At 31.6% G+C, this 26,856-nt stretch overlaps 1 protein-coding gene across 1 annotated transcript; it reads left to right on the top strand.

The window, feature by feature from the left end:
- The first annotated feature begins 3,460 nt into the window (after positions 1 to 3,460).
- On the top strand, positions 3,461 to 6,779 carry LOC107930713 (protein indeterminate-domain 12). The gene is made up of 3 exons (XM_016862424.2): positions 3,461 to 4,163; positions 4,240 to 4,636; positions 5,807 to 6,779. Exons 1-3 carry the CDS (start codon positions 3,986 to 3,988, stop codon positions 6,549 to 6,551), a joined length of 1,320 nt encoding a protein of 439 aa, XP_016717913.2. The 5' UTR covers positions 3,461 to 3,985; the 3' UTR covers positions 6,552 to 6,779.
- Positions 6,780 to 26,856: the final 20,077 nt, after the last annotated feature.

The following is a 26,856-nucleotide window of genomic DNA, read 5'->3' as shown; positions in this document are numbered from 1 at the left end:
TTTGCATAAAATTAACTTCATATTTTAACGATTCACCCATAAATATCATACACGTTAAGTTTGGAGTAAAGAAAAAATATTTAACTATTTGTTTTATATAAAAAGCTTTCAACCGTTCAATATATATTAATATAAACACTATTTTAGATTGACATGATAGAGAATTTAGATCAATTTGAAATTTTGTATGCATGACAAGTATACTTATATGGATAGATTCAATGGTTAGATTGTTAAAATATCAATAGTAAGAATTATGGAAGTTTATATAAAATCATGTTAGTTTTACACCGATACAAATGGGTTCCTTCCCGTTCTTTTGCTTTTGCTATTTTCTTAAGAGGAACTTCTCTACCCATTTTGGATAGAAAAAAATTAATGTTACATTCTACTATTGATCTGAATTTAGTTCATGTAATTTTGAATTTTGAAATTTAAATTTTGACCTAATTAGTAATAGTTAAATTCATTAGGTCAAATTCTAGTATTAGTCTCGTACCATACGTAAATTGTGGATTTATTTCCTATTCTTCATTTTGATAATTTTTAGTCCCTATAATTTTGGAACTTAGAAATTTCAATCATGTCTGTAATGGTAACATTAAATCCATTAACTAAAATGATGTGGCTTTTTTTGTGAGTATTTCATGAAAATAGTAATCTAACATTGCATTATACGTGTAATATGTTTCCAACGTAAGATTTTCGAAATAGCAGAATTTAACATCTACTATTTGAATTAGGATTGAAATTTTGAAATTTAAAAATTCAAGAACTAAAAATGATCAAATCAAAGTATGTAGACTAAATCCTCAACTTACACGTAGTACAGTGACTAATAGCATAATTTCACAAGGAAAGAAAATCAAATCCACACACTTATACCTTACTAATTGAACGATTTAACATTAGGGTTAAACGATTTAAGGTAAATCTTGAGAAAATCTTTTATATATTCTTGTTTTAGTTTGGAAATATAGTTTTGAGTTATGTAATCTATACCATATTAAAATATGGTTTGGAGTAGCTTTAAACTTGTGGCTAGTGTTTACCCTCTTAATGGGCCTATCGGATACAAAAGGTTAGTCATTCAGTGGATACCTTATGCAAAAAAAGAAAAAAAAGAAGAAGTAAGGTCCAAGGGTTTTTCTCATGTTGACACATGGCATACACCCACAATGCTTCTCTTCTTCTTCTTCTTCTTTTACATTTTATAAAAGTGGTTAATTTTTAGTGTTGGTCCTTCTAATATGCTTAATCTTGAGATTTTATCTTTATACTTTAATTTCTAACATAATTTGGTCTCTATATTTTTATAATGTTATTAATTAGTTTAATATTTTTACAATGTAATTAATTAGTTCAAATAGCTAATATTGTTATCTTTTCAATTAAAATGTTACGTGATTAAATATAATCTGAAAGTAGATTTTTAAATCCAAGAGGTCGAAGGATTAAATTCTTGAAAATTAAAGTAGGTGGACTAAATTTTAAATGTACAAAATATAGAGCTTAGAGTTGTGGTTGTTTGAACCAGTTGGGGTATCAATCCAAGGGAGGCATCATATCAATTGACTCTTAAACCAATACAGACCGGTTGAACCAAGCTAAAAAATCGATTAAATTAGATATTTTTTAAATATTTTTTCTTTTTAATAATTTATTCAATCGAACCTATGAACCGGTGGCCTAACCAGCTCGACCATCGGTTTGGTTCTAAAAATCTTGCTTAGAATATATTATGATTTTCAAATATTTACTTTATAATTTAATATATACAAATAATCAATTCAACGCAAAGCTGTAGGTAATCTAACTTAATTTTAAGTAAAAAAAAAACAGATAATTGGATTGGAGTAGATAACATAATATTATAATGTTAAATGGTGATGATAATAGCATGCACGCCAAGCAAAACACAGAAGACTTTCCGGCCTTAAAAGGTGAATCAATGAAAGCATAAATAAATCTCATCTTATCCAAAAAGGAAATGAGCATATGAATCTCACTCTAAAGCTGAATGAAACCAGCCCAGCTCAGCTCAGCTCAGCCCCGCCCCGACCCATATCTCATTGGATTCCTTACTACCTACCATGCAGCAAGTTCACAACACAAATAGGTCATATATATATATAAAAGTTATTGCAATCTCTAATAAAAAATAAAATAAAAATAATAACGATGGATGTGCATTGTTAACTTACTCCCTTTATAGATTTACATGCAGGTAGGAGCCTTGGCTCTCATTGATTAAATGAAATGATATCAGTTTTGGTCCCTCCTACTAATATTCAAGTTCCTATAGTTTTAAAAGGTAAATCTAAATGAAGAGGGGGGGGGATAGAATCGTCAAATTGATGCTATATGATCCCCATGCTTTACATTTGGGTTTGGAATAAATAAAGTTATATAAAGAAGGGAGAGAAAAAGAAAAGAGAGGCCTTCCAAATTCCCGTTGGTGGGGTTTGCTTGAGCATTTTTTTTCACTAACACACACAAGGGGATATGGTGAGAGAATAAAAATAACAAAAGAAAGAGAGAGAGAGAAACATGCATAGTGGGATGTAAAAGATATTCATTAAGATTCCCAAACTTCAACCAAAGATTTTATCAGATTATTAGTCTAAACCTAACACAACATATGCATGTAATAACATAATGAAGCCAAAAATATCAAATATTGTTAAACAAGTAAGAGCCATATATATAATATTGTATGAGAAGATAGGAGTTTGCTTTTACATTATGATTCAATAAAAGGTTTTCCAATAATGTGTGGTGATGAGAGTGAGTTAATGAATTGATCAATCATGTTAGTTGTGGGGTATTATTAGAAAAAGGTTGAGAGACTTGAGAGCAGAAGGGCTATATCGCAATTCTCAAACTAGGTAGCTTAGCCCTTTGCCTTTTACTACTCCCCCAACCTTTTTGATTTATTTCTCCTAAGCTTCTCATTTTTCTAAGCTATCATCTTCTTGTGGTAAGCAAAGCTATATATCCTTACTTTTAATATTATCATTCCATTCAAATCAACCCCCCCCCTTTTAGGGTTTGGGTGTTTTATAACAGGGACAAAGGAAAAGACAGAAAGAAAGTACCAACGTCAGAGTTCAAAAGATATACACACACAGATTACCATTAAAATAAATACTAATTGACTGAAATTATTATTTTCCAAGTCAAGTGGGACTGGGGTATTTCCTAGTCATTGCTTTGAATTGCATCCTTTCTAGATTTCTTAGCTTTTTTCTTCGGCTATCTTTTCTTATTTCAAGGGATTCTTTTTTATTTATTTTTAAGATAAATTTTCAATATATTATTTTAGGATGTATATTAATAGTGTATAAATTATATAAGTATATTATCATATGATGTATACGATGATAAATAAAAGAATACGCCACATTAAATATAACCCTTATCAATAACATTAGACATGTTTCCTTAAATTTTTTGTCTATATTTACCAAACCTTCTCTCCTTGGTCAGTCAGTATAACCCTCACCATTGTGTACTCTATTATATACAGGAACCTGATACTTAAAACTCTCTCTTATTTTCTCTCTCCTGCTCTCACTCTCAAATCTATCTGTGAATCCTTATATACACATAAACAACATCTTATTGTCTGTATTTTCTATATGATAGCATGGAGAGAGCAATTTTCAGCTTGTTATATAGGAAAGAGATACATATATAAACATATGTATGTATGTATCTGAATTGCGTTGCAGCAGAGTCGTTCAGACAAGCAATCCATGGCTAGAAAGCGACTAGGAGAATAACCCATCATCATCATCTCTTCACGAGATATTTTGCTTTTGCCACTCACTGCCTCCTGTTTATTGACAAATCGTGTTTAGTTTATATCCAGAGCTGGGGATTCTCTATTTCTGGGCTATACCCTTTGCTACAAAACAACGATCAGGGATCAGTTTTCTCTTTGGTTTTTTCTTGCTTGGAGTTTTCTTCTTTCTCAGCTGTCATGTTTCCCACAGCTATGTCCAATTCCACTTCTTTGTCTGAAGAAGCTAGTACCACTGTTTCTTCTTGTACCAGAGTTGTTCAAGACTTTTGTGCCTTAATCCCTATTGTTTCAACCATTTCTCCGCAGCAGCAACCACAAAATATCAAGAAGAAAAGAAGCCTCCCAGGGAATCCAGGTAAGACTTAGTTAAATTCTCTCATCACATATCCCTCCAAGGATTTCATTCTAAGTCTTTGATGGTGTTAGTACAGACCCAGATGCTGAAGTGATTGCTTTATCTCCGAGGACACTATTGGCTACCAACAGATTTGTGTGTGAGATCTGTAACAAAGGTTTCCAACGAGATCAGAACCTTCAACTCCATAGAAGAGGCCATAACCTTCCGTGGAAACTGAAGCAAAGAAACAACAAAGAGATCAAAAAGAGAGCTTATGTTTGCCCTGAACCTACATGTGTCCACCACCATCCGTCAAGGGCTTTAGGTGATCTTACTGGCATTAAAAAGCATTATTGCAGAAAACATGGAGAGAAGAAATGGAAGTGTGAGAAATGCTCAAAGATTTACGCTGTTCAATCTGATTGGAAAGCTCATACTAAGACCTGTGGAACAAGAGAATACAGATGTGATTGTGGAACCCTTTTCTCTAGGTAACCCCTTTTTCTACTTGAAACAACAATAATATAACGTAACTGAGTTTAGGATTTTTGTGTTTTTTTTTAAACACAAGAGTGGTAAGCTATGCGTGGAATATATCTGGAACTTAAATTAAATGCAGTGGCAGCAAGTGGACACCATTAATACAAGTGTCTGTTACTGGTGACTTTTGTGAAAGCATTGCCTCTGAAAATCTGAACCAGCTGCCATGTTCATTTCTGAAAGTGAAAATGATGTTGTGAAAAAGATAAGGAAAACAGTCATCAAATCTGGAGTATGTTATCATATTCAACTGCATTTAGGCTTTGGTTCATTTCTCAATATATAGCCTGATTAATCATGGTTTTATTATCATACCCAATTCATGCAAGGGCTCTTTTGCATGTAATGATGGATATCCAAGAAAAAGCAAAAGGGATTATAATTATTGCTTTTATTTATTGGGATTTCATGGTTGAGAATTTTGTTTTTTTTTTGGGCGGGGATAGGCATATGGGATTGTTAACTTTAAGAGAACACTACAAAAATATCTGCAGCTCATTATGATTTTCTTTTTGGCTGCATCGATTAGATTCATGGTTATGCATGCATGAATGGATTGTAGATAGCACTATTGACGATATCCCATCATAACTTGATAAATTCTTCAAAATTTGAGCCATCTTTGCATGTATTGTATACGCATCAATTAACTATCTGTCATGCATATCTCTTTCTATCTGTACTCACTCCTCGATCCTTTACATTTGACCAACAATGATGGCTTCTCCTTTGTTTTTAATTAAAACCTTTCCTTTTCCTTTCTCGTTCACCAATATCACAAATTCACTTTCTATTACAATCCAAAAATTCTCCATCATAGAATGCATTTCTTGCATGTCTTACATATTACCAGAGTAGTAAAATATATTATAATTTTTAAAAATATACCCTAAAAATAATATTATTAGAAAAAATTTTAATTTTCATACACCAATTATTAACCCAAATAAAATTTATTATTCTTTTATAATTTCTAGATTCGTTTTAGCATTTATATTTGAAATTCATTTATGGTTATTACCACAATTTATTATTATTATTATTATTTATCAAAATTGCTTGCTAATGCAGTTGATTATTACTTCATAAACGTTTCTTTCTGAAATGCCGTCTTTATACAGGAAGGACAGCTTCATAACTCATAGGGCATTTTGCGATGCATTAGCTGAAGAAAGTGCAAGGCTTTCCGCCAACCAACTCGCTGTGGCCGCCGCCACGAATCCAGCTCTCCATCATTTGACATCCCAAGCCAACCCCACCACGAATCCTTCTTCTCTTTTCCCCTTTGAAACCCATATATCTCTCAACCCATGGGTCGACCCTACTCCAACATCTAACCCTAACCCTAATAACCCACTTCATGTCAAGCCCGAGTCTCACCATTTGGCGCCATTCTTCCAAGAAGCGCTGCCGCCTCAAAAGACGCTCATCACCTCACCCTTTCAAAGCCTCCATGTCAGCAACAACGCTCCATCCATTGCTGCTGCTGCCACGTCGACCTCTCCTCACTTGTCGGCCACTGCGTTGCTTCAAAAGGCTGCCACCGTCGGTGCAACCGCCACGCAGATAAACAACAATAACAACGGCATGGATTTCTTTGGTTTCGCGTCCGGGAACCTGGCCACGTGGCAGAAGAGCAGCGACCGTTTCACCAGGGATTTTCTAGGTTTGACCGGAGACTATCATCAGCATCATGGTGGTGGCGGCGGCAATGGGAATGTTAGTGTTAGCATGAACATGAAGGATGTGCTAACATACGCGGGGGAAGTGGAGTTGCAGCAGCACTTTGAGAGAGACCACTCGCTGTTGAAACCCCAAGGTTTTGGATTCGCTGAGCCTGCCTCCGAAACATGGGCTGATTGTTGAAGCCGAAAAAAGGGTAAAAGATAAAATAATTTAGGGGAAAAAAGAAGGGCAATGATAGGAAACCATAGACTCGCCTGTGACCATCTCCTCTTCAGGGTCTTTTTCTTTTTTCTTTTCGGAGTTGAATTTCCAAAAAAAAAGTTCACTTGTTTATTATTTGCATTTTGGTTAAATTAATTTTGCCTTTTTTGAAATTAAATATCTGGACTAGTGTTCAATGGTATTAAAGCTGTGTTTGTGCCTATCTTCTTTTATTTCCATCTTTCCCTCAAAAAATACCTAATGGTCAAATGGAAATTTTTCACTAAGAGGATCAACATAAAATTAAAGTTGTTTGAAATCTGTCTGAATTAGCCAATTCGATGGGTGGAATTAATAGTTGATTTTTTAAATTTTATTTGAAAAAAAAAGGATATTATATGTCTTACCAAATATCTTCTTTGTTTCTTCACAATTATTTGTGTTGACTCCTTGAAAGAATATATACCAAGTGGAGAAAAGGACAAAGGGCATATGAATTCCCATCAACAACTTTGGTGTCTCTTCTTCCTACATGTTCATGCATATGATTTATAGCAGCAAAATTCTATTTTGTATTCAAGGCTTCAGCATTATTAGTACATATTGGGGAAATTTTACTCCAAAATTCCATTAATATCAACTAAGAAGACCTAGAGAGAGTTAAAGAGAAGAAAAGGAAATGTATTAAAAATGGAAAATAATGTAAAATAATCAAAACACAACACATGTTCATGGTGTCATAAAAATTTATATGCACATTATACATGTCACATGTTAAAATCTACATAAAATAAATGTTTAAGAGTAAAGAATTCTCTCAGTAAAAAAATAAAAATAAAATTAATTGAGCCATTATGAAAAAAATGCACTCAATTGAACTCTTGTGACTTAAAAATATCATTTCGCCCTTTCCATTAATAAAAACTGTCAATTAACCGGTTTGATTGTTAACCTCATTGACATGACTGACAGAAGCCACTAAAAACTGTCGCATGGCATGTCACATCAACAAAATTCATTTTATAGACATATATTAAGTATTTAAAAAAATTATATTTTTTTGTTGGTGTGGCATGTCAGGTCAGCATATCCACATTAGCATACTATCACGTGACAATTCTTGGTGACTTCCATCGGTCATATCAGCGAGATTAATGGTCAAACTGATTAACTAACAGTTTCCGTTAACAGAATGGGCCAATTAATTTTTGGGGGCCACTAAGGGCTCAATTGGATGCATTTTTTTCATAAAGGCTCAATCAATTTGCCCTACCATCTTTCTCAAATAAATACATTCATTAGTAATGTATGGTTACATCCGTCAATTATCACTTAAACTTAAAATTTGATTTCATAAGTTTTAAATTAACAATCCAGATTTCAATTGAACATAATTTAACTCAAATTGAAAAAGAAATATAAACTTGAAATGATTTGTACTTTAAAATAATTTAAATTTTAAAATTATTCAAACAATTTATTCGAAATAACCCGAATTTAAAGTGTAATTCTCCTTACCCAGATTAATCTGATAACCCAAGCAACAGAATTAGGACTTCGAGTCAATTCAATTCACATTCTATTTATACACTTTATTATTATTATTATTATTATTATTATTATTATTATTATCATTATTTGAAACTCTTTTGAGGTATCTCGGGTCATTTCCAAGCATCCCTTACGATTTGGTTGTGATCGGAGGTCATTCAAGCCCCTTGCAAGCCAAATTGAGCAAAAATAGGATAAAACAGGGCACTTGTATCGATACTCACTATTCCAAGTATCAATATATCTTCCTTGGAACTATTCATTTTGCTCTCTAGAGTACTTGTACTAATACAAGTTCAATAAGTACTAATACTTCAATTGCAGGGGACCCTAAAACATGCCCAAAGCACTTTCATCTCATGCCAATGTCAATACCAAACATTCTACATATTTCAATCATTTTAAACCATCAAACACCTCAAAATATCATATACTTCATCAAATGCTCATTGCATAATTTAAACGGTTTCACTAGGCCATCAAAACATTTAAGCTTCTCTAAGTACTTTCACTTGCATTACTAGACATAGATACTCGAATTGGGCTTATGTACATGCCATAATCCATACCATGAGTTAAATTTCATACTCTTTCTCCTAAGCCTTGATGATGTGATGAGATGTGTTGATGACGATCTTCTTTCAAAGGCTTCAGTTTAATATTTCACCTACATGTTAAACAACAACGCGTTAAGCTATAATATAGCTTAGTAAGCACTCGTGAATTCAAATCTTACCATTAATTTAATTGATTTAATATTAATAATGTTACTATTATAATTTCATGAATGTATTAAATTATTCAAGAGGTTATTCAATATTTACAAAATTCACTAATATACTTTGATTCACTATTTTATCACTTCATAGTTAAACAAGAATTGTTATTAGAAAATCACTTACCATGACTTTTTAACCTATGCTAAACTTGTTTGAACAAGATGGATACACAAAACATAACACGATACACAAAGCACATAAGTGCTAAAAACACAGGCACTAAAGTGTAATATCATGATTAACACGGAAGTGCTCGGGTTCCTATGGTATACCAGCTATATCCACGAAGTTCAACATTAGTCTACATGAGCACTTGAATATCACTAGATTTACATTATTTACACACGAATGTGATATTTCAACAAGTTCACAATTCCACTACACTTTTGCAATTCTTTAATTTAGTCCCCATTTTTACGATTTAAAGAATAATTGTAAATTACAATTCCAATAATCACAAGATTTTATTCACTAAATTCTTGGTCCATAATACATCATATAATTCATACTATCTACATCATTTTCACTTATCAAATAATAACACATAAAACTTTCACATACTTTTCAATTTAGTCCTTTTACCACGAAGTTCAATGTTCACTACTTAGTCACTTTAAATAAATTTACTTCCATGTAACACTTCAATTGAATAATTCATTTCAAAATTGTTAATATTTTTTTGTCATTTTTGAATATCTTACAATTTAGTCCTTAACATCATGAAAATTCAATAATTATTATAATATCATTCTAATTTCACCTTTCATTCAAATGCACTACCACTTAACACTTTAATTAAGTAATTCATCATAATATCTTATTTCACATGTCTAATTTTATGCACTTCACCTCTCTTATTTCAATTATAAATTTCACAAAGTTCACAATTTAGTCCTTGTTAACAAGAGAATTCATGGGTACTTACCTATATCCAACCTCGAACCACTTGTTTTCCCCTTCTCCTTATCATGTGATTCACCTTTTCAATTTCTTTCTTCAACAACATGTCAAGAACATAAAACTTTTTATGAGAAATCTCTACTTTAACATGACTTCCATACTTATCTAACAAAATTAAACTTAAAACATGTCAAAACCTTGATATTCATATCTTGTTCTCTTGATTTCAAATCCTAACTTGATTGTCTCTCTCCTCCAACATGAACATAACTCGTCTCCATATGAAACTAGGCTCTCTCTATATTGTTCCTCTATTGGTTTACTAAAAACCTCAAAGAAATTTTCAAGGTTTGAAGCTTGATTTGGTTAGAAATGGTGAAAAAGGACTAGATTGTAAAGAAATGAATATTCTTTCTCTCATGAATGGTGAGTGACATTGGTTAAAGAAGGATTTCTCCATCTTTGCATTAAAAATATTTTTTAAATAAAATAATAAAGATAACATAAAAAATCTAAATATAATGATTTTAATCTAATGGCCACCATTTTATCTCACTTTTCAATTTAATCCAATGGTGGAAAAGCTTCCAACAAATATGAGATATTTGTCCATAATTATCCATTTAAGAAGAAACCATTTCTTATTCTATCCTTGATTCATACTTACTTTTGGTAAATTTGCACTTCTAGTCATTCCTCTTTTCCATTCATTTCAATTTAATCCTCTTATACTTTAAATTTTCACACTTTTGTCCCAACATTTTTCACTTTCTTACGATTTAGTCTATACCCTAGATTTAATTTTCTCAACACACAAGTTTTTTCATTTCCCTCTAGTATGCATCTACCTTCTCAACTAACAATGTTAATTCTTATGCTATTTACTTCAAAAATTCGACCACATGTATTGCTAAAATGACACTATTTCCTAACTCGAGGGGTTTTAAGGATGTTATATAAAGTGACCAAAACCCAAAATGTTGCTAACCTACAATAACCTAAATAAAAAAATCAAAGTCTCTAACTTAGATAATCTAAACTTACCATATGACATATGTGCACGGCTCTCAGAAAAGGTAGGAGACAAAAACCCCGACACGACTCGATGACAATATCTGACCATTGTTAGGGCTCAACCAACTATCTAGCGGACGAGACATCAAAAACTTCTCCTAAAGAGTCAACCCTATTCAACAAACCCTAAACTTAAAATCATCTTAACAAATAACTCGAAACAACCTAAACTTATAATGGCATCACTCAAAAACTAAAGTAGTGGAATGATTTAAATTGAAAATAATTTAAACATAGTTAAAAATTAGAGCAACTCAAAATAGTAATTCAAAGGTTTGGTTAGTCATTAGAATTTCAATGGCTAAACCATTAATCCAGCGCATCCGAACAATAAGAAGAGCCGATTGATTCGTGGTATTGACCCATACAGATTAAAATGTGTTTGGAATATTTAAAAAAAAAAGTTTGAAATGCAAATAGTAAAGTGGAAAGCAAATATTAGTAGAATCCAATGCTAAAATCTTTCGATGCTCACGGATTATGGATGAATATGCATTTTTCTTTTTCAAAATGCAATGTATAGGATAAAATAAAGGAAAAAGAATATTCATCAGTCATTATTCAGTTTTTGCATGTGATGCGACTATTCTTCTCTCTCTCTCCATCATCATGATATGACCCTACACATTTCATGGAATGGCATGCATGCATGCATTATAATTGCCATTGTACCCTTCGTTTTCATGTACCGTTTTACCTACTATTAAGATGGCATAATAAAACAAAGAATAAATATGCTATAGCTAGAGTATCGAGAGGGAGGAAATGAGATGTCGGTGGAGCGATCCTGCCCTTCCAGTTCCTGCGGCTTGCCTCTCAACCAATTTATTCTCTTATCCTTGTTTTAGTCTTGATCTCTACAAGTGAACCAACTCCCATTGCCTCTCCTTAACCTCTTCTTGATTTCCTCTCTTATTATACCTTATATCATTTTACTCGAGCATGGATCAATATAATTGCATATTCATTTACAAAAATAATCATATCTAAGGCCGTCTATCCAAACTCAATTAGCTTTTTATTGATATACATGCGTTACCACGGATGATGGAGGAATCTTTTGCGATAATAATAAAGCTAAGGAATGTTGCAATAATAGAGTTTAATTAATATTTAGCATAACGAATTCTATACATATATGCGTTCTTTCTCGCATAGATGCTTCATCAGCTAATGAAAGACTAAACAAGGCAATAACTCTATGTCGTCTTCTTTTCTTTTCCCTACGACTTTTTGTGTTTGCACATGACAAGTTATGGTTCAATTTGAAAGGATCACAAAAAGTAGATCCAAGAGGAGAGCGGCCTCCTAAGAAGAAGAAGACAACCTTAAAAAAGGGAATCAATCGCTTGACTAACCCAAACCCCAAACAGGGTTTCCTTGGTTTCCATTTGAAGCTAAATCGGATAATTTTAGGTAACATTATTAAACCACACAATACATTAAAAAATTTAAAGATACATATATCTTTTTGCTACTTGTATTTTGTTTCGGTTTGCGTTTTAATGATTATTGTTTTTTTATTTATAAAAATTAGTATCTATGTTTAGCTTCTATTACAATGATAATATTTGATGCATGATGAACCTAGTATTTGACATGTGACAGTGATGTCATAATGGCATCGTCTAAAAATTTAAAGAAAATACATAAAATTTATAATAATAAAAAAACTTAAAATTATAAAAAATCGTAAATATAATGCAGTATAAATTAAATAAATTATTTTTTATAGAAAACCACTTTTTTAAATAATTTTATAAAGATTAAATTAAAATCATGAAAATATTCATTGGATGACCTAAAAATTATATTTTTTATAAAAAATAAAAAATATTTTTTAATTTTCAGATGATAAAAACTTTATTGTCATGTGTCAAATGTTGTTTGGATCCCATAAGGAATAAACATCCTTTGTCTCATGTATAGTTTTGTGTAAAGAAAGCGAAACATAGGCATCAATTTGAAAAAACAAATATGGAAATGAACATTGAAACCAAAACTAATTGTGAAGAAGGTATATTTAATTATTTACCCGAAGTCATACATAAATATATTAGATTGTATATAAACAATGAATATTTTACACACTAAAATTTATATAAATAATTATAATACAAAAATGAATTTTCAAATCTACTTATAATCATACTCATGCCCTAACTTAAATATGCGTGGTTGTAGTTTCTTTACAAATACAATCACATCACTTTCCCTTTTCCTCTTCACACTCCAAATTCCTCTTAAAGATTGACAATGCAATCAATTTCCAAGAAATTCTTTTTCCTTTTACCACTTTTTTTTCGTGGGATGGTAAGAAAGAAATTGGATAATATAATATATATAGCATACAAATATGTAGCCTTTTGTAAAGAGGGAGGGTGGGGGAGGGGGCTGTAAAACCTGTTGTAAGCGTGAGTGAAAAAAGGTTTACTAAGTTGATGGTGTTATGTGAAAATGTGCTGGTGTGTTGGTGGTCCGGGACGTAGTGGTACTAAACCAAAAGAGCAAAAAATAAGTAATAAAACAAGAAAAAAGAATAGGACTCGAAAGGAGAAGGCAAAGACAATGTCAACGGTTGTGAAAAAGATGATGGATATAACTTTGAAAGTTTGAAACAACACTTGAGTCTTCTTTTTTTTCGGCCTGGTGAGTGGTGATACTTTATAAATTTCTGTGCACGTCCTATATCACAGCTTTAGGTTAGCAAATCGTTTTGGGTCTAAATCTAGAGTCTCCGCAAGTCATATCTCGATCAAACTCTTTACCATTGGATACAACAGATGTTAGTAGTTTAGGTTAGTGGTTGAAGTTACATGATATTACGTTCAGGTAATATTAGGCCCCTGCTTTGATTGTATGAGCCCATGCAGTCCAATTTATTCCATTTGCTTCTGAATGTTTGGGGCCTTGCTTTTCTGAAGAAAAAAAAAACACGGATACTGTTTAGATTGAAGGGTAAGCATGAAATTAATTTGGGCAACAGAAGAGCTGTAAATAGTTAAATGCACCAACTCAGGCTAAAGAGAGTAGCCTAACTTTGCGTGGTAACAAATGGTTTAAGAGTCAATTGTTAGGAGATCAATCCAATTCATTACCACCTTACTCTTTAACAACTTTAACCAGCTAAAAAGATAAAGATTCTTGCAGACAAATCCTTGCTAGTATATTCAAGTTCAACTACATGGAGAGGAGCCTTGGGATTAATGAAAGTAGTTCAGTGCTTATGGGTATATATCCAAGCTTTTAGAAAGTATGTGGGAGTTGCAGGATTAAGGTACAATACATGATATACATACCATTTGCCTACTAAAAAGAGACTGCTTTCTTTTCTTTTATATCCCTCTGCAGCACAACAGACAAACCAAAAGCTTCTCTTCTATTCCCCTCCTCCCTTCCTTCCCCCTTTCCTCTCTCAACAGGAATTTGCATATGTCATCTTCCATCAGGGAATCTCATCTCAACAAACCTTACTTTTACCCTCTTTCCTTCAAATCCTAATAATTACCAAACCCTTCTTTTCCATGCTTTTCTTTTCTTTTACCTTCTGCTGCAAATCCCCTCTTTTCCACAACCACAGCTCAGTATTGACTTTCGCACTACATATGAATAGATATTTGCCTGGCCTTCTTCATCCTAAGTGTATCTATATATATATCAAAAGCATCTCTCTACCGTGTTGCTTAAGCTAATAACTGTAAAAGCCCATTTTCAATCTTACTTCCTATTTTCATCCATCAAATCTTTAAAATTTATTAAATAGAAACTTAGCAAAAGATAGTTACAAGAAAGGGACTACAACAAAAGAGAAGGATGATCATGATCGCTAGCGTCCGCTATGAGTAGAAGGGTCCCCATTTCCTGACCACTACTAGTCATTTCTAATGAACTCGTAAAGGGAAGTCCCTAGCATCACGCCAGTCTCCATATATTTTTCAAACGTAAAATAATACATTTTGGTATTGTTGACACTGAATTTCGTCAGCCTCAACATAATGTTTCACAATCAGTCCAATTTAGCTTAATTTTAATTGTTGATTTTAAAAGCCCACAAAATTACTCATTTGTTGGACATTTTTACATTTTGAATTAATCTGCTTCATATATTTAAAATAATGGACTTCTTAAATTTGGGTTTGATTGGACTTGTTTTTTTTTTTAAACTTTGTGCAGATTAATTTGAACCTTTTGAATGGGAGTTGGGCTTCAACCTAAGTGAATTTGGGCTTAAATGTTTTCTTTTCTATTTTAAATAAGTTTCAAAAATTAGAAATTTAAAAATAATAAAATGGAAAAATACAAAAAACCCGTCAACTTTTTCAACCATTGCAATTTGGTCCCTAAGACCCTGCACCAGCCATCCTACCCGTTTGCCACCATCCCATCGGCCACTCCCTACCTCTGCCAGCCACCCTACCCTGCCACCAACAGCTCTTGTCATCCCTCTCAAACACCACCTTCCATAAAACAGCAAAAACAGAAAGAAAAAGCGGGGGCCTTTCTCACCAATTTTCTCCATCACCTCCGGCCCCTCTCTCGGGGATCACCAGTGGCCCTCCATCACCGATCATCATTCTCTCCCTCCCTCAACCGAAACTGAGCCTCTAAAAATCAACCATCTCGGTACCACCGTAGCAGCACCCTCCATCACCTCACCATTCGGGCACCACCATCATTGCCCCACTCATCACCTCCACTCAACATCCCAAACCTAGCAAAACCAAATAACCGAAAGCAGTAACCAAAACCAAATAACCCAAAATCAGTAACAAACAAAAAAAAAGAGAAGCAAAAAATAGAAAGGAAAGTCAAAGGACTTATCTGTTTGAGTTCGGGTTCGGGTTCGGAACTCTGGATCTCTGTTCAACGATCCCAACGGTGGTAAGGCGAACCACGGCACGATGTACCACATACGGAGACCGGTGGTGATCTGACGGTGTAAAAGGGAGATCGGAGAAAGAAAGAGATCGAAGCTTTGGCCTTTGTTTCATCAAATTTGGGTCGGATTCTTGGAAAACTAACCGACAATTTGAAGAGAGATGGTGAAGAGGAGCGTTCTGATGGTGCCCGATCGGAGCTCCGACAGCTGTAAACGGCGGCAAGAAAAATAAAAGAGAACATATAAAAAAGGGAAATTGGGAAGAAGAAAAGGAAAATCAGGAAAAAAACATAAAAATAAATAGGGTAAACTACAAAAGTAGTCACTTTTGTTTATCTCAGGTTACATTTTAGTCACTTATGTTTGAAATGTTACGTTTTAGTCACTTATGTTATTATTTTGTTACGAAGTGATCACTCTTCCATTAAGTTCCGTTATCTCCCTAACGATAATCCTACGTGGCAGTCTAACTAGATTTTAAGTGACAACTTGGATTTTCTAATGGGATGAGAATATATTTTTAATTAAATAAATTTAATTAATTAAAAATTTTAAACTCTAAATTTTAGTTAAAAAACCGTTCATCTCCCTCTTTTTTTAGTTTTCTTTTTCAGTTGATTAAGAAAGCTATTATCATCGGAATTTTTTATTCACCTACAAAAACAAAAGAGGATTCAATGAAGGGTCTAGGTATGTCTTATTCACTGACAAATTTATGTTCTAAGACTTAAAATCAAGTGGTTGTCGACAAATTTATATAATAAGATGAACTGCAATGACTGCAACATGTGAAAAAATTGTGTTCAGTTAACATCCTAGAATGAAAAGCCAAAACAATTTGTTTTTGTAGGTGAATAAAAAATTCTGATGATAATAGTTTTCTTAGCCACCTGAAAAAGAAAACTAAAAAAAAGGGGGAGATAAACGGTTTTTTAACTAAGATTTAGAGTTTAAAATTTTTAATTAATTAAATTTATTTAATTAAAAATCTATTCTCATCCCATTAGGAAATCCAATTGGCACTTAAATTCTAGTTGGACTGTCACGTAGGATTACCGTTAGGGAGATAACGGAACTTAACGGAAGAGTGATCACTTCGTAACAAAATAATAACATAAGTGACTAAAACGTAACATTTCAAACATAAGTGACTAAAATGTAATATGAGGTAAATAAAAGTGACTATTTTTATAGTTTACCCAAATAAATAAAGAGATCCCCCAATTTTGGCTAAATTTGAAGAAAATTTTAAAAAATAAATTAATTTTAGAAAAAGAAGACGAAAACACAGACACATTTTTTGACACATCAACGTATGTGTTAAATATTATTAATTTTATCTTGAGACTTGATTCTTCTCTTATTAATATTTGTATTTTTTTATTTTCATATTATTTTAATTTTTGTTATTTTAAATTAATAATTCTTTTATTTATAAAATCAAGTAATAAATGTGTAATTCTATAATAAAAATATATTATATATATCATTATGTTAAAAATATTTAAAATTGATAACTCCTTTGTTTATATAAATAAATTAATAATTATATAATAAAAATATATTTATTATATTTATTATTATGTTAAATCTATTTTATTTTTAAAAAAACATCAACTAATTTTTTTATATATTTTTATTTTTATATATATTATTTATATGTCAGGTATTTATTTTCTTAACTTATATTGCAGGTACGGTGATTTCTAATATTATAAAATGAAATAATTAATTTAAATATCATTATTTTTTTATATTTAAAATTATTTTCTCATCTACATTGTGGGTATGATATTTCAAATATTTTTATATATGAAATATTTCAATTAATTATTTCAAATATCATTATGGTTATATGTAAAATATTTCAAATACACATACAAAAATATATAATACTAAAATTTAATAACCCATTATATGGATTGAAAAATAAATATTACACATATAAAAATTATATTTACTAAAAATAATGATATTTTTAATAATTATTTGATTTTATAAATAAAAGAGTTATTAATTAAAAAGATGAATTGAAAAAAAAACTTAAAACAACATGAAAGAAAAAATACAAATGTGCTTAAAAGAGTAATTGAACCTAGGACCCGAAGATGAAAACACTATTGTTTACCATCTAACTAGAGAAACTAATATGATAAAAATATTAATTAAAAATAAGAAAAAGGCTTGAAATAAAAATATATATACAAGTAGGAGAATAATTGAACTCAAGACTTAAGGATAAAATACTAACATTTAACCATGTAACTAAAGAAGCTAATATGTTAAAAAAGTTAGAAAGTGCTCCCTGTAGGATGCATTTTTATTTGACATGGGAATAAAAACGAGTCCTATAGGGTACGCTTTTAGCTAAATCAGCAAAAAAACGTGTCCTACACGTTTTCGTCTTCTATATCCAAAATCGACTTATTTCTTTAAATATCTCGTAAACCAGCCCAAATCCCTAATTTTTCTTTAAATTAGACATTTTCTTCAAATTTAACCCCAAATCTTCACGTAGAGAAGGAAAAAGGAAGAAAAGGTGAAATTCCGAAATCAATCCCTAGTTTTTATTTGTTTCAATGGCATGTGTGGACGGATCGACGCGGATAGCTTGATGCATTTTTGGGTATGTATTTCTAACTGTTTTAATTTTTATTTAGTTTTAAGAGAATTAAAATTACTTCTTGAATTAGTGATTTTGTAGAAATCTTTGAGGTAAGAAGTTTTATTAAATTTTAAGGAATAAAATTAGAATGTTTATAGATATAATTTTTTAAAAAAATAAAATAAGGCAATGCTTTCAGGTGATGATAAATTATTGAGTTTTTATCGGGTGCCGAGAGGGACTTCGGTATTTATTCATTTTAAAGGAATATCTTTTTTGAAATGAAATAAAACTACATTTTTGTATTCTATTTATCTGAAGGGATATATAACTTTTAGGGTACAATGAAAATCTTCATTTAAAATAAAAAGAAAAATTGTTGTAGGGAATTATTTTTAAATATTAAAATTAAACTCATTTCAATCAAATTTTTGAATAACTCATTTTAATGGCAGACATCGTGAGGGTGTTAATACTTTCCTCACACGTAATCGTATAATCAAATTTATATTTATATTTTGTCTAATGAATTTTAATAAATTTTAATTTTTATTAAAACAGCAAACATTTTAAGTTATAGCAGGTTAACTTCTAGGAAGGTTGCTTTCCCTCTACTTTTCTTTGACTAGAATATAAAAGAAGAATTGGAAGTTTGGAATTTAAGGTATGTCATGAGCACAATGCATCATAATTCAGCAAAATGTCCTATATTTTGGATCGTTAATTTTCTCATAGCAAGGCTCCAAAATCTTCAAACTATTGGGCAACCTCTAATGCTTATGATGGAAAAGAAGAAAGCGCCGAAGTGCAGCATAAGGAAAGTTCAAGATTCCCTTATTTTTATTTTATTTTTTGGTTGTTGAGAGAGGAAGCAAAGGTCTTCAGATCACAAATTATAATGAAGTGATTTGAAAACTGAAAACATATCCGTTCTTCATACTTAATAGAATCACAACTTAAGATGGTATGCATGGAAAAAATAACTAGACGTGATTCGGCACAATGGTCTCCTGAGTATCTTTGAAATAATCCAGAGCAGTAGAATAAGATGGTGACACCTTTTCATCTACCAGAATCATGCAAACAAAAGAGATCATAATTGCTGGAAGGATCGTAAGAATGAACTTTGCTTCTGTGCAGTTGTATTGCCCCACCCATTTGAACTAACAGATTTGAACCACTAGCTGATTAACGTTAAGTGGTGTTATCCCGCATCGATAAAGTATTCAGTTTCCTATATTTTAAGTTCAAGTTGGATGTTTAATGTGGTGCCAAAGTTCATGAGTATTGTTCACGTGTATGCTTCTTTTGAGCAACATGCTAACTTGTGTTATCCAACATCTTTTGAGAATTGGGCTTCCTGTGAGTCTTCTATAGCCTAATGTTTTAGGTTTGATGCTTAAAAATTGAAAACTAAAGAATTTTTTATTCTTTGAGCAACTCAAATTAGGCCCATCATAGTAAACCATAATGATGGAATGACGACATAATTTCCCACAAAAAAACCATTTACATCAACCAACTCATAGTTCTGGATAAAGATTGTGTTTAATACATGTATTTATACTCAGCTATAGAAATTAAACTACTACTAACTAAATGTTAACAGCTTACTAACAACCTGAACTTCCTAATTGATTCACAACTGCTTGAGTAGTTGATATACTCTAACACAGCCTACTCTCCCCCTCCCACCCTCATAAGAAAATTAAACCTAAATAAAACATTTGTTAAGCTTCAATCTGAGCAGAAAGGTTTTCTCATAAAAAATATTTTGTTATTTATGATGTGTCAATTCTAGGAAACCATAAAAAATCTGAAAGTCAAAGTATCACCTGAGTGCAAATGACACTTCATTTAGAATGACATCCATTGCTCCAAATTGGTTATCAAATACACCATAGAAGAATAGGTAGAATTTGTTCTTGAAGCATATCAAAAACCATTAGATACACTAGAATAACAATATCAGAACCCAAGATAAATTAATACCTATTGATCTTTTTCGTTGTTCCGTCTCATCAAATTTTTCCACAAGGACTTCTGCCCCACTGGTGAAAGCAAGTGTAGTATTAGACCTACCACGGCTTTGGTGAAATGAAATAAAGCACAGGAACTTAAAATTATCAAAATAACGATAGAAGGTGATTTACTCAAACGGTAAAAAGAACCATAGAAGATGATTTACAATAAAATGTTATGGGTAACACATTCATCGTAATATAATTTTAACTTCATTCATGCAGAATCCAAATTTCTCATTTTACTTTTCCACGACAAGTGTTAGAATAGATCAGAATCCTCATTTGGAAAAATATCAACACTGTAGGTGCCATAAAGGTTGAACATAAATTCTTCAATTTTAAAAACAATAATATAGGCAATTTAACTCAAGAAAATAGTTGTTAGCAAAGTTTAAAATAATATTAATGAAAATTCCAAACACATACCAAAAGCGTAATGATGCTTATAGAAGACTGCAAACTCACAACTATGGAAAGGAACGTATCCTGAAAGATACACAGTCCAATAATTTGCAAAAATTTAGCAACTTGATCATTTTTTAAACCAATAGCAAATTCAACTTCTTTGATCGACGATAAACCTGGTAACTCTTTTGGAAATACATCTGAGAATTCACAAATAGTCGAAACTGACTCTAATTTCAATTTTGAAACCCTGGAATCAAATATATAAGTTAGATACGCTTCACAGCCATTTTTGACATGTTTATGTGCCGACATAGCTAGAATCACATTAGGTGTACCATCCATTCTATCTAATTCAACTCATATTATTTCATCATTTTGACATTTCAACACAATTTGCTTTCATCTACAATTCACAACAGTATTATGCAGAGTTAATCAATCCATACCCATAACCACATCAAATCCATCAAAGGGTAATAACATCAAATTAGCCAAAAAGTTGCAATCCTGAATCATCAAAAGACAGTTTTTATAGGTTTTATCAACTAACACGTACTAACTTAAAGGATACATTACTTTAACCACCAATTCAATAGACTTATAAGGTATTTTCTTATTCGACACTAAAGTTGTGCATACATATGAGTGTGTTGATCTCGGGTCAATCAAAGCATTAACATTAGCATCAAAGATAGAAAATGTACCAGTGATCATATAAGGTGCTGAAGCTTCCTCTTGAGCTCGAATCACATAAGCCGTAGCTGGAGCCCATGCCTCAGATCTAACAGCAGAATCTTTTGTCCCACTTCAACTGTTACCCGCATTTCCACTATTTTTGGGTAGTCTCCCTCTCGCAGTTGTGTTACTCGAACAAGTGTTCGAGCTTTCTCTTTATCAGATCTTTCAGGGCAATTTCTAAGGAAATGATCGTAAGAACCATATTTAAAGCATGATTTGTCTATCAATTTGCACTCCCTGAAATATCGTCTATTGCATTGCTAACATTCAGTTTTACTGTTTCTAACACTACCCACGCCCACTATTGAAGTAGCCTGAGGTTTCAAACTCGAATGTTGCTTTCTTTATCTCTCCTCAAGAATCCTATTAAAACTAATGAACAACTGTGAAATTCCTTTAATTTCTTTAATAGAGATGAAAATGACTTTCCCATAGGTCGTTTACTCGTATCACGAGCCTCAGAATCTACTTTTCTTTTAACTTACTGAGTTTTTCAGTTTTATGTGCTCGATCCACTAGAACTACAAATTCTTTCAACTCTAAAATCCCAACTAACATATTGATATCTTCGTTTAAACCATCTTCAAACCGGGTACACATAACCACCTATGATGGTATACATTCTCGGGCATACTTACTAAGTCACACAAATTCTCTTTCTGTAACACCCATTACCCGTATCCAACACCGGAATAGGGTACAAGGCATTACCAAAACACATACACTTGTAAACGTATTAAACCGAGTTATAAAATTTCATCTAAATTAAAACTTTCAAAATAATTAACATGCTTCTATAACTTTTCACAATATATCCTCAAAATATTATAATCATAATAATTAGGGCTTACGAGACCCGATACATACTCATGCAATTCAATGCTTCATTTTCATTTCATTCAATTCGCAATTTCTCATGCTCACAATTGAAATCATATCACTAGCAATTTCTATTTAATTCACGTACAATTCAATGACATTAAGTTCAACACTAATACGTATTTACCATTTATCTCAATGTTTATCGATTATACCATTCAATAACACATTTATGAAATTATCAATTTCGCAATGAAAATATCACTTTAGCTTAAATAACAACATCATCATGTTATAAATACACAACCACTTATCCAATTGCTTTAATTATTTTGGGCCCTTTTGTCATTTACCATCCTTAACCAAATTAGGGAACGGTTTCGAAAAATTGAGTACTTCACTTCCTCTTGGCCATAGTATAACTATGGTCTTATGTATGATCACTTATCACTTGTCCCTGATCAGATAAGTGTAGCTAGGCTACCACTTATCACTTTGTCACTTTATCAGATAAGTGTAGCTAAGGCTACCACTTATCACTTTGTCACTTTATCAGATAAGTGTAGCTAAGGCTACCACTTATCACTTTGTCACTTGATCAGATAAGTGTAGCTAGGCTACCACTTATCACTTGATCAGATAAGTGCAGCTAAAGCTACCACTTATGTAACAGCCCGATTTTGGGTCTAGATGGAATAGTGGTTTTTGGACGACAAATCCGACGAGGAAAAAAAATGTAATGGCCTGAATTTTTAGAGGTGTCGGAACGGTGATTCGAGATCACTAAATTTGACAAATGAGTAGAAAATATTATTAATTTAGTGAGTATAAGTTAAATGTGAAGTTAGGAAAATTTTTGAAATAGTGAATAGTGCACTAGAAATAAATATTAAAATAATTAGAATAAAAAAATAAGGTATCGAGTCCTCAGAGATTTTAAATCGAGCCATAAATATTTTTATAAATATTTATGGAGTGTTAAAAAGTTAGTATTAAAGTTTCGTTAAGAAATTTTAAAGTTTCGATAATTAATTGAACAAAAAGGACTAAATTGTAACAAATGAAAAATTATAGAAAATGATTAAATAGCTTAAATGATAAAAGGAAGAGGGCTTCAAAAGCAAATAGACCCAATGTCTATTTGGGCTGGACGGCAAAGGCATGAAATCAACAACAAAGTAAGGAGAATTAAGGGAAAAATTGGAATATTGCAAAATTTACTTAATAAAGTTAGGACCAAAGTGGAATTATCTAGATTTCTCTTTATTTTTCTGCATTCTCATCAGCAAAAACACCATAGAAGGGTTTCCTTAAGCTGGTTCTTCCTATTTTTACTGCAGGTAAGTTCAATTCTTGATTATTTCTTGAAATTTTGGTGTTTTTGTGACTTTTACAACTAGGCCCACTTGTTGAATTCATTAGTTTTTTATTATATGAAAGAAGTTGAAAATTGATATGAATATGTGCTGGAAGTATATGATGATTTAGCATGGAATTAGAGCTTTAAATTGTTTATATGCTGATTTTATTGAAAGAATTGAATAGAAAGTGAATGTTTGAGACCTAATAGTAAAAGAGTTTGAAGATAGAGTTATATGTGAAAATTATGAATTTCAGTAGTTGTGAAACAACTTATAATGTCTAGGTAAAGTATTAATTTAGAAAATTAGATTAATTGAGGGGTTAATTAAGAAAGGACTGAATTGTATAAACTGTGAAATTTGGGGCAAAATGCAAATTAACATTTTGCACTAAAGCAGTTTTGGGCAGCAGCAGTAGTAGTATAACTTTGAAAAATCACCAAAAATTGTGGGAATTGAATTAGAGGGTGAATAAAATATGAAATTAAATCTTATTGAGTCTAGTTTCTCATAGAAGAAACGGTGTAAGCAATGGAATTGTAAATCATGAGATATAATGAATTTTGTGAGACAATGTCAGAATGATTTGGTTCCCCTGTTCTGACTTTGGAAAATCATCAAAAATTGAAGAAAAATAATTATGAATTATAATATATATTCTTAGAATCCTTAATGAGTCTATTTTCAAAAGAACTAAACGGAAACATCATCCAAATTCTATACAATTAGATAATTCATTTTTAGTGAAGAGTGGTTGGAACTGTCAGACAGCGAAACAGGGGAAACTTTAAAGAATAAACTGCACTATTTGGCTGAACCAAAAATTCTGAAAATTTTATAGAAGGTATGTGAGTCTAGTTTCAGGAAAAATTAACGGATCTTAATTTGGAGCTCTGTAGCTCCGGATAAAAATAATTTAGTGACTCTAACTCGGATAAACAGCTTTGAATATACATGTGAGTGAATAGTGAAATTATAGCTAATGTTGTTTAAGTGTGTTATACACATTAAGGATGTGAAATGGAGAAGAGGAGGAGGAAAATTGGGAAATATATGAATAATTTGTGTATAACTGGTCATATGCTTGATTAAAATTGATAAACGATGAAATAGAAATGATGCTTATATTTGTGCATTATTGGTCATGGTTTAAGCTCATGTGTGAAAATAAGTTTCATAGTATGTGTGTATGGTATATTCGGTATATGATTTGGCATGAAATAATGTCATGAATGGTTTATGAATTAACACATGTTGGTAAGCCTGATACATGAATAAATGTTGTGCTCATCCATGCTTATAATGCTTATGCTATATGTGTATTTGGCTAACATATTTGGTGTATATGCTTAGGCTTTGGCCAAGTAGTGGCTAGATTATGCCACGTTAAATTTATAAGTTATGCATTGAAATGGTTTATCGTGTGGTTAGTTCCAAAAAGAGTTATGTTTAAATACACTAGCTTGCAATATGCTTATATCTTGTGTGATGTGCATAGAAACAAGTGTGGAAAGATAATGAAATAGTAAGTTCATATGGCTGAAATTTAATGGTTAAATGTTAATTTCATGAATTATATAATGTATGATGAAATGTATTTAGTGTTGAAATAGAGTAAAATAAAAATGCGAAAATCAAACAAATGATCAAATTAAGCGGAACGCCGGATTTGAGTACTTCTGATCAAGAGATAAAGTGATAAGTGGTAGCTTTAGCTACACTTATCTGATCAAGTGACAAAATGATAAGTGATACACTTATCTGATCAAGAGACAAAGTGATAAGTGGTAGCTTTAGCTACACTTATTTGATCAAGTGACAAAGTGATAAGTACTACACTTATCTGATCAAGAGACAAAGTGATAAGTGGTAGCTTTAGCTACACTTATCTGATCAAGTGACAAAGTGATAAGTGTTAACTTTAGCTACACTTATCTGATCAAGTGACAAAGTGATAAGTGGGTAGCCTTAGCTACACTTATCTAATCAAGTGACAAAGTGATAAGTGGTAGTCTTACCTACACTAATCTGATTAGGGACAAGTAATAAGTGATCATACGTAAGACCATAGTTATACTATAGCAAAGTCAAAGTGAAGTACTCAATTTTCCGTAACCGTTCCCTAATTTGATTAAGGATGGTAAGTGACAAATGGGCCCAAATGAATTAAAGTAAATGGATAAGTGGTAGTGTATTTATACTAGGATGATGTTGTTATTTAAGCTAAAGTGATATTTTCATTGCAAAATTGAGAATTTCATAAATGTATTATTGAATGGTATAATCGAAAAACGTTGAGTTAAATGGTAAATACGTATTAGTGTTGAACTTAATGTTATTGAATTGTACGTGAATTAAATGGAAATTGCTAGTGAATTGATTTAAATTGTGAGCATGAGAAGTTGCAAATTGAATGAAATGGAAATGAAACATTGAATTGCATGAGTATGTACCGGGTCTCGTAGGCCCTAATTATTATGATTATAATATTTTGAGGATATATTGTGAAAAGTTATAGAAGCATGTTAATTATTTTGAAAGTTTTAATTTAGATGAAATTTTATAACTCGGTTAAATACGTTTACAAGTGTATATGTTTTGGTAATGCCTCATACCCTATTCCGGTGTTGGATATGGGTAAGGGGTGTTACAACTTATCACTTTGTCACTTGATCAGAAGTACTCAAATCCGGCGTTCCGCTCAATTTTATCATTTATTCAGTTTTCGCATTTTTATTTTATTCTCATTTCAACAATAAATATATATTTCATCATACATTATATAATTCATGAAATTAACATTTAATCATTAAATTTCAGCCATATGAACTTACTATTTCATTATCCTTCCACACATGTTCTTATGCACATCACACAAGATATAAAAATATCATTCAACCATAGTTGCAAGCTAGTGTATTTAAACATAACTCCTTCTGGAACTAACCACATGATAAATCATTCATGACATTATTTCATGCCAAATCATATACCGAATATACCATACACACATACTATGAAACTTCATTTTCACACATGAGCTTAAACTATGACCAATAATACACAAATATAAGCATCATTCATATTTCATCGTTTATCAGTTATAATCAAACATATGACCAATTATACACAAATCATTCATATAT

The sequence above is a fragment of the Gossypium hirsutum genome, chromosome D12 (assembly GCF_007990345.1).
Source record: "Gossypium hirsutum isolate 1008001.06 chromosome D12, Gossypium_hirsutum_v2.1, whole genome shotgun sequence".
Classification (NCBI taxonomy): Eukaryota; Viridiplantae; Streptophyta; class Magnoliopsida; order Malvales; family Malvaceae; genus Gossypium; species Gossypium hirsutum.
Note: the sequence above shows the minus strand (reverse complement) of the source record. Positions and strands in the feature narration are given on the sequence as shown.